This window comes from Curcuma longa, unplaced genomic scaffold, assembly GCF_044706935.1.
Source record: "Curcuma longa cultivar G26 ecotype Majalengka, Jawa Barat unplaced genomic scaffold, ITB_CL_G26_1.1 contig_17878, whole genome shotgun sequence".
NCBI classification, from domain to species: domain Eukaryota; kingdom Viridiplantae; phylum Streptophyta; class Magnoliopsida; order Zingiberales; family Zingiberaceae; genus Curcuma; species Curcuma longa.
In genome coordinates, this window is record NW_027430685.1 from 5,873 (window position 1) to 15,107 (window position 9,235).

Genomic DNA, 9,235 nt, shown 5'->3' on the forward strand with positions numbered 1-9,235 from the left:
AATAGTTATAAATTATCACTGATACAACATAGATAAATAGATAATTTATTTTAATTAATATTAATTATAATTACATAATTATAATAGTTACGGGATCATATATATTATATTATATAAAAATTATGATTTTATAGTTTATAATAGAATAAAAAATAAGAATAATTTTGAAAAATAAATAGAGACGAAAGAGGATCCTTTTTATGATAAATGAAAAGGGATTTCTTTTGATTTTATAAAAAAAAAATCTTTTTAATTTTTTTTTTCTGGCAGGCAAGAAGCAGCAATCATTCTGACCAACAAATTAATTAAAAAAAATAAAAAATAGAAACTCGAAAATTAGAAGATCCCGATTCCCCTGCCTATCAATGCCTACAACTCCCGTCCTTTCAATCTTCTTATCCTCCGATTGGATTCCCATCTAAATCGACAGAAATCGAGCAAAAAATTTGAGGAGGAAGAAGAGAAAGATCGAGCAACGATAATGGACAATCGACGAAGAGAAGAAGAAGAAGAAGAGCAGCATCAAATGATCACAACTCCGCTGCGTAAGCTTCTGATCCGCCATTAATCTCCTTCTCTGCTTATTTTATGCTCCTCGGCCATCTCACGCCCACCGACGTCGACGTCATGCAGTTCACGCGGAAGAAGCCACGCCGTCGGCTGCGGCGGAGGCGAAGGCGGAGGAAGAAGAAACAGGGGAGGAGGTGCTGGAGAACTCGCCGGTGGAGCAGGTGGCGCTGACGGTGCCGGTGGAGGACGACCCGTCGACGCCAGCGCTGACGTTCCGGATGTGGGTGCTGGGGACGGCCTCCTGCGTGCTGCTTTCCTTCCTCAACCAGTTCTTCTGGTACCGGAAGGAGCCGCTGTCCATCACCGCCATCTCCGCCCAGATCGCGGTGGTGCCGCTCGGCCACCTCATGGCCGCCACGATCACTGACCGCGTCTTCTTCCGGGGAAGCCGATGGGAGTTCACGCTCAACCCCGGGCCGTTCAACATCAAGGAGCACGTGCTCATCACCATCTTCGCCAACTCCGGCGCTGGCAGCGTCTACGCCATCCACGTCGTCACCGCCGTCAAGATTTTCTACCGAAAGCACATCAGCTTCTTCGTCTCCCTCGTCGTCGTCGTCACCACGCAGGCACAGTTATTTTTGTTAATTAATTTGGGAAAATAATTTGCGATAAGAATTTCAGATTCTAAAAATTGGTTGAAACATGAAGCAGGTGCTGGGTTTCGGATGGGCAGGAATATTCCGGCGGTATCTCGTTGAGCCGGCGGCGATGTGGTGGCCCTACAATTTAGTGCAGGTCTCGTTGTTCAGGTGAGGGATGAAATTACTCTTTGTTCTTTTATAGCCAAATATTTAAAACAAATATAAAAAACACCCCTTAGGGTTTTTATTCAAATCATCAAGGAGCCACCAAATTTATTATATTCTTCTTTTAAGGCTCTCATTCATGATAATATATTAATATTTGGTTAATTTTATTAAAATTTAGAATTGTAAAGATTTTTAGGAAAATTAAATTTTTTTTAATAAAGTTCACCATCCATTACTGTAATAAGACAACTAAAAATCATTTCTTTTCTAATCATTCTGATTGAAATTTATATGAAATTCAAATTCATTACAAGATGAAGAGGATGAAAGAGACATGGAATAATTTTGATTGAAATGAAAAGAGCTCCTCCAATATACTTATATGTATTTATTTCTCCATTATTATTCAAAAATGGACAGCACACTAGCAAACAAATTTCCCAGCTTGTTTTCACTGTAATTGTTTCCAAACTTAAACCTACCATATTAAATAAAATTCAGGAAATTAATTAAATTAAATCATTTACTGAATTTACAATTTGATTTTTTATATATTTTTTAAAATATAGATTCACAGTATAAGATTCAAGATTCTAAGATTCAAAAAATTGTTGTGATGTAGAGCTTTGCATGAGAAGGAGGAAGCACCAAAAGGAGGTTTGACAAGGAACCAGTTCTTCATGGTGGCTTTCCTCTGCAGCTTCGCCTACTACATCTTCCCCGGATACCTCTTCTCCATGCTCACCTCCCTCTCCTGGGTCTGCTGGGTCTTCCCTAGCTCCATCTTGGCGCAGCAGCTCGGCTCCGGCCTTTACGGCCTCGGTCTTGGAGCCGTCGGCCTCGACTGGTCCACCGTCTCCTCCTATCTCGGCAGCCCGTTGGCCAGCCCTTGGTTCGCCACCGCCAACGTCGCCGTCGGCTTCGTGCTCATCATGTACGTCATCACGCCCATCGGCTACTGGTTCAACTTCTATAAGGCCAAGAGCTTCCCGATCTTCTCCGATGGCCTCTTCACGTCCTCCGGGCAGAGTTACAACATCTCCGGAATCATAGACCCCAACTTCCACCTCGACATCGACGCCTACGAGAAGGACGGCCCGCTTTACCTCAGCACATTCTTCGCGGTCACTTACGGCGTCGGCTTCGCGTCTCTCACAGCCACCATCTCGCACGTCCTCCTCTTCCACGGAAGGTGAAGATCGCCCGCCCCTTTATTTCCACTCTCACGGCGTCGAAAACTCTTACTTAATTTGCCATCGAATTCAGTGAAATCTGGCAGATGAGCAAGTCGGCTTTCAAAGATCAGAAGATGGACATCCACACGAGATTGATGAGCAGGTATAAGCAGGTCCCTCAGTGGTGGTTCATCGCGATCCTCGTCGCCAACATCGCGTTCACAATCTTCGCCTGCGAGTACTACATCGACCAGCTCCAGCTACCATGGTGGGGCGTGTTGCTCGCCTGCTCCATCGCATTTTTCTTCACGCTCCCCATCGGAATCATCACAGCAACCACCAATCAGGTTTAATTAACTCGACTCTTTCTCCGTCGGACGGTTAGTAATTGACTGGCAAACTGATATCTTCTGCTTGATGAACCAGACGCCGGGATTGAACATAATCACAGAGTACATTATAGGGTATCTGTACCCCGGTCGACCGGTGGCGAACATGTGCTTCAAGGTGTACGGGTACATCAGTATGACGCAGGCGTTGACGTTCCTGCAAGATTTCAAATTGGGGCACTACATGAAGATTCCGCCGAGGACGATGTTCATGGCTCAGGTGGTAGGGACGTTGATCGCCGCGTTTGTTTACTTGGGCACCGCGTGGTGGCTCATGGAGACGATTCCGGACATCTGCAACAAGAGCTTGTTGTCTCCGGAGAGCCCGTGGACGTGCCCGAGCGACCACGTCTTCTACGACGCGTCGGTGATATGGGGACTGATCGGTCCTCGCCGGATCTTCGGGGACCTCGGCACGTACGCCGCCATCAATTGGTTCTTCCTCGTCGGCGCGGTGGGGCCGCTGCTCGTCTGGCTCGCGCACAAGGCCTTCCCTGACAAGGATTGGATCAGGCTCATCAACATGCCGATCCTGATCGGCGCCACCGGGATGATGCCGCCGGCGACGGCGGTGAACTACACCACGTGGATTCTGGTCGGATTCCTTTCGGGCTACGTGGTTTACAGGTACAGAAGGGACTGGTGGACGCGGCACAATTACGTGCTTTCCGGCGCATTGGACGCAGGATTGGCGTTCATGGCCGTCCTGATCTATCTCTGCTTGGAGCTGGAAAATGTTAGTCTGCATTGGTGGGGCAATGAGTTGGACGGCTGCCCCTTGGCCTCCTGCCCGACAGCTCCCGGCGTCGTCATTGAAGGCTGCCCGGTGTTCGAGTAACCGTCGATCGGTGGATCATCGCAGCAGAGATTAGATATTTGTTGTTGTATTGATTGAATCGGCAATGGGAACAGAGAAAACCACTGCCAGATATGTAACACTGTGTGTACATTAGTGGCACTGTATGTACATTAGTGAATCTGAAATTTTCAAATTAATTCTTGCAATGCAGATTTTATCTGTTGAAGTAAACGATGAAGCATTCTATTTTAATTGAGATGCGAAGAGAATTCATAGTTTCGCTATAATAATGTGTCCAAATATAGGGAAAAAATTGAGCCACATTGTTGTACTCCTTTATATAATTCGAGTAGTATGAAAAGGGTCCACTTTTTTTTGCAGAAGAGTAGTATGAATGAGATTGTGTGGGGCCGTTAAGACTTGCGGATTCTACCTTTTTGCAGATGAATAGTATGAATGGTAGCGAAGCCAGACAATACCCTCCTGCGTCGTGACCAACTACAGTTTCTCGATTTATCTCCTCACAAATGGTCGTGGGATCGATCGTGTAAGGCCATAAGGCGACGAATTCCACCTTTTGCATAAGAGTAGTATGAAGGATAGTATGAAGGGAAATCACCTTTTGTGAAAAATAATATAAAGGGAAATCAACTCATCAGTTGACTAATGAGTTTAGCGGTCGACTATTAGATGGAAATCAATCGTGACTCGAAGACTATAACAAAAAATATTTTGAAAAAGTATCCATCATCGAATCTTAAAAATTTTAGAAATTAGTGTTGTTGTATATCAATACCTTAGAGGCAAATCCAAAGCTATTACAAAGCAACTAAAGCAATAGTAAATTATTATTTATTTTATATTTATTTTCTACATTATATATTTAATTGTATTTGCTCGTAAGAACAAGTGCCTGTACAAGATTTTTTTCACGTCTTGAAGGTCTCCATAAAATCTTCATTTCCAATGAATAATATAATTTTTCACAAACCTTCAAACATATTTACTATAATGATTTATAACTCTCAAATTCTAATCGAAATTTCATCTACACGACTAATCCTTTATCATATAAGAGATTAAATATAGTAAAGAATCATAATATGTCGGGCTTTAAATGGGCATGGGTCCTAATGTGTTGGCTATAAATAGGCTCGGGTCCTAATATATTGGCCCATAAAATTTATAATGAATTTTATAAATAATATTCATTTTGTAATGAATTTTCTTTTTATTACAAAATTCACAGTTGTATAATTTATATTAATACTTAAATTGATCACAGTAGTTTTTATTATCTTAACTAATACTTTTTTTCTACTTTAGTAAAATAATTAAAATAAAAAAAATAATGACTGAATAAGATGACTGGTATGGTGGCCAACTGCCCATGTGCTGATGCTGACATGTCTTCTGACAATAGATGTAGATCTCTCAAATTAATCATTTCCCTGTTTAACTATTAATAGTCAATGACTATTTTGTAAATAAAAAAACATGGACAATTTTGGAACACACCCTTTATTTTGCCCTTTTGCTGAACACCACCCAACTTTTCAATTTTTAAACCACCCTCTCTGAATCTCTTCCTTGTAAGTTATTAACTAATTTGTTTAACAAAAATTGATTTATAGCGAAAAAAATGGGAAAAAAAGAGTGGAGAAGGTAAGGAAATAATGGAGGACTAGAGTTATCATTGAAATTGCTAAACTATCACAGAGAGGTTTTCATTGATTTATCAAATTGTCCAAGTTTTAAGTGAATAGAGTGATGATTAAGGGTAGACGGGCAAAAATAAAATTATACAACCGCTCTCAAATATCTTCATTGATATTATTATCTTCTACCACAAGTATTAAATTCTAAATCGGCAGTAAATATATGTTATAACAGTTACGATTTTATAACTGATATAATGTAAATATTATTGAATAGAAGAGCATGAGTTGTAACAGTTACAATTTCATAACTATTACAACATGAATATTAAGTGAACGGATAGAATCTGCATTATATAGCTAAGGGCGGAGTTAGGATCTTAGTTCAATGTAGGCCGCTAGGGTGCAAATGAATCGAGTATGTTTGTGAGTTTTTCGAGCTGACTTGAAAAATATTTGATTCGTATTTGAAATTATCGAATTTGAGCTAAAATTAATGTTCAATAAATTTTTTGAGTCAAATTTTATAATATTTTATTCGATTATTCACAAATTGCTCACAAGTAAAACTTGAATTGAATTTTTTTTTACACAATTTGAATTTAAATATGCTCAAATAAAGAGTCGAATAATTGTAATCAAACTCAAATTTAAGTTTTTTTTTTCAAATCATAGTTCAATTCTACTCGAATCATGGTTCAAACAAGTTGAACCGAACTCAAATTTTATTTCTAATCGAGCTGGAGCTAAAATTATTTATATTTTCAGGATTCAAATAGAATTTGAATATCACATATATTTTTCGAACTTAAACGCAAATATAAATATTTTCAAAATTATTGAATTCAAGTCAAACTTGATGTTTGATAATTTTTTAAGCTGAATTGGAATCTATAATGTTTTGTTCGGAACTCGAATTGAACTCTATTTTTTTTTACATAATTTTATTTTAAATATGCTTAAATAATTAAGATTCGAATAATTAGAATCCAACTCGAATTTGAGTCATTTCAAACTATAGATCAATTTTGCTCGAATCGTGATTCAAACAAGTCGAATCAAACTTGAATTTTATTTCTAATTGAGCTCGAGATAAAATTATTTATATTTTTAAGATTCAAATAAAATTTAAATATCACGTTTGCACTTCTATATTTAATAATATAATATAAATAATAAAATAAATAAGTTTATTGTTACGAGATTACGGCAAAAATAGACAACAAGAAAAATAAAGAACACACAGATTTACGTGGAAAACCCTTGACGGGTAAAAAACCACGGGCAGAGGAGAGAAAATTCACTATCAAAAAGGTGGAATACAATGACGGCACACAATCTTTGTGTTTTACAACTCTCATTAGAAACCCTAGCAATAATAGGCTTTTATAATAAGGAGCAATTCATATCAGCCGTAGATCTGTCATAATTTGATTTAATCCATATCGGCCTTAGATCTGTCATAATTTGATTTTCACCATAGATCAGATCACACGGTATTCGGGTCACCAATATCTAACATTTATAATCATAAAAAAATGATAAATCTCAGTCAGTCTCATGGACTCAAATCCCTGGAGGTGGCCGGCCCGGTCCCACGGAAGTTTCCCACCGACCATCAAAGTAAATCGGGAAGTGCATACCGTGAAAAAAAACTATTTAAGTTTATAATCATAAAGCACCATGCAATAGTTACTTTATAATTATTTCAAGTTGATCATCATAAAATTAAATCTTGAAAAATTTTATAGATAAGATTTGTATCAACTTTTTTTTATTAAAAGTCAAAAATAATTTTTATGGGCATAAACTAATTACATAAAAGAGTAACTCCTCCGTAACTACTTTTGAGAAATGATCATTTCATGCACTTTTCAAATTGCACATCAATAATATCATAAAATAAATCAACACGATTTTAATATAAATTTATCATTTTTTGATGGATTACGATAGGTCATTATAAATTAATAAAAAACTAATTCCAATGCGATTGTATATGTCAATAGCTCATAATAAATACTTTCATGAAATTCTAATAGACTGTATTTGAGATTCATTGCAACTCTTTTATCTGATTTGATGAGCTCATCATTAAATGATTATATTTTTATTTTTAAAATATTTTTTTTAATTGCATATAACATTTTTTTCTCTAGGCTAAGCTGCTCACGTTGTGCCTATATTAACTTTATAGTTATGAAATCATAATAATTATAATTTTGTATATGTTATGAATATTAAATGAATAAATTAAATTTATTTTAATAAAAAAATGAAATCCATCACTTAACAGTCCCACACACACAGTTAGTCCTATGAATTTTTATAAAAAAATAAATCAAAAAATTATAATTGATGACTATCGAAGAACAATACAAATAAATTAAATTCATCGTAATTACAAAATTACACATGCTATAACGTTACAACGTGAATGATCTTAAAACGTGTTAGATATGTATCGTAGTAATTATGAAATATATGGGTAGTAATTATTAAATTGAGTACCGTTGATTCAGGTTGTGTCATTTGAGTGGATGGGTGGAATGACTTTTTGATTGGATTAAATAATAAAAAAAGGGATTTGACGATTTGCTTAATTCCTTTTGTTGGGGAGTTGTAGCCATTCTGACCAACAAACATAATTAAAGAAATTAAAAAAAAAATAGAAACTCAATAGTCTATACAGACAACTCCCGTCCCTTTACTCTTCTTCTTCTTCTCCGATTGGATGCCCAACTAAATCGACAGAAATCGAGCGAAAAATTCGAGGAGAAAGAAGAGAAAGATCGAGCAACAATAATGAACAACCGACGAAGAGAAGAAGAAGAAGCAGAGCTGCACCAAATGATCACAACTCCGCTGTGTAAACGTCTGATCCCCCCTTTTCGGCTTGTTTTTATGCTCCTCGGCCATCTCACGCCCACCGACGTCGACGTCATGCAGTTCACGCGGAAGCAGCCGCGCCGTCGGCAGCGTCGGTGGAGGAAGAAACAGGGGAGGAGGTGCTGGAGGACTCGCCGGTGGAGCAGGTGGCGCTGACGGTGCCGGTGGAGGACGACCCGTCGACGCCGGCACTGACGTTCCGGATGTGGGTGCTGGGGACGGCCTCCTGCGTACTACTTTCCTTCCTCAACCAGTTCTTCTGGTACCGGAAGGAGCCGCTGTCCATCACCGCCATCTCCGCCCAGATCGCGGTGGTGCCGCTCGGCCATCTCCTGGCCGCCACGATCACTGACCGCGTCTTCTTCCGGGGAAGCCGGTGGGAGTTCACGCTCAACCCCGGGCCGTTCAACATCAAGGAGCACGTGCTCATCACCATCTTCGCCAACTCCGGCGCCGGCAGCGTCAAAGCCATCTACCTAGTCACCGCCGTCAAGATTTTCTACCGAAAGCACATCAACTTCTTCGTCTCCCTCATCGTCGTCATCACCACGCAGGCACAATTATTTTTGTTAATTAATTAATTTGAGAAAAGAATTGTGAAAAGAATTTGAGTTTCTAAAAATTGGTTGAAACACGAAGCAGGTGCTGGGATTCGGATGGGCGGGAATATTCCGGCGGTATCTCGTTGAGCCGGCGGCGATGTGGTGGCCGTACAATTTAGTGCAGGTCTCGTTGTTCAGGTGAGGGATAAATTATTCTTTATTTTTCTTTTACAGCCAAATATTTAAAAGAAATATCAAAAACACCCCGCAATCAAATTTCTATGAAAAGCAAAAGTTTCATATAAAATCCAAATTGATCATAAAAAAATATAGAATTTAAAATTCATAAAACAACTAAAAATCATCTCTTTTTGTGGGGGACAAAATACACATTCAATAAAAAGACGAAGAGGATGAAAGAGACATGTCATACAAACAGAGACACCTTTTTTAGTTTTATG

General features: G+C 38.7%; 2 protein-coding genes across 2 annotated transcripts; both read left to right on the plus strand.

The window, feature by feature from the left end:
- The first annotated feature begins 417 nt into the window (after window positions 1-417).
- Window positions 418-3,822, plus strand: LOC141816737 (oligopeptide transporter 7-like). The gene is made up of 6 exons (XM_074704481.1): window positions 418-545; window positions 634-1,139; window positions 1,225-1,322; window positions 1,945-2,514; window positions 2,589-2,844; window positions 2,924-3,822. The coding sequence occupies exons 1-6, from the start codon at window positions 482-484 to the stop codon at window positions 3,722-3,724; spliced, it is 2,295 nt and encodes a 764-aa protein (XP_074560582.1). The 5' UTR covers window positions 418-481; the 3' UTR covers window positions 3,725-3,822.
- Window positions 3,823-5,049: 1,227 nt separating this feature from the next.
- LOC141816736 (oligopeptide transporter 7-like) lies at window positions 5,050-8,972 on the plus strand (the record flags this gene model as incomplete). The annotated part of the gene is made up of 3 exons (XM_074704480.1): window positions 5,050-5,110; window positions 8,293-8,786; window positions 8,875-8,972. Coding segments are annotated over exons 1-3 (653 nt in total), but the record flags the coding sequence as incomplete, so codon positions are not given.
- Between the last annotated feature and the right edge of the window lie 263 nt (window positions 8,973-9,235).

Excerpts from the sequence above, each read along its gene's own strand:
- LOC141816737 (XM_074704481.1), top strand. The coding sequence starts at position 482 with ATGGACAATCGACGAAGAGAAGAAGAAGAAGAAGAGCAGCATCAAATG. Across the intron at positions 1,140-1,224 it reads TCGTCGTCGTCACCACGCAG|GTGCTGGGTTTCGGATGGGC; the intron begins GCACAGTTATTT and ends AACATGAAGCAG. Across the intron at positions 1,323-1,944 it reads GTGCAGGTCTCGTTGTTCAG|AGCTTTGCATGAGAAGGAGG; the intron begins GTGAGGGATGAA and ends GTTGTGATGTAG.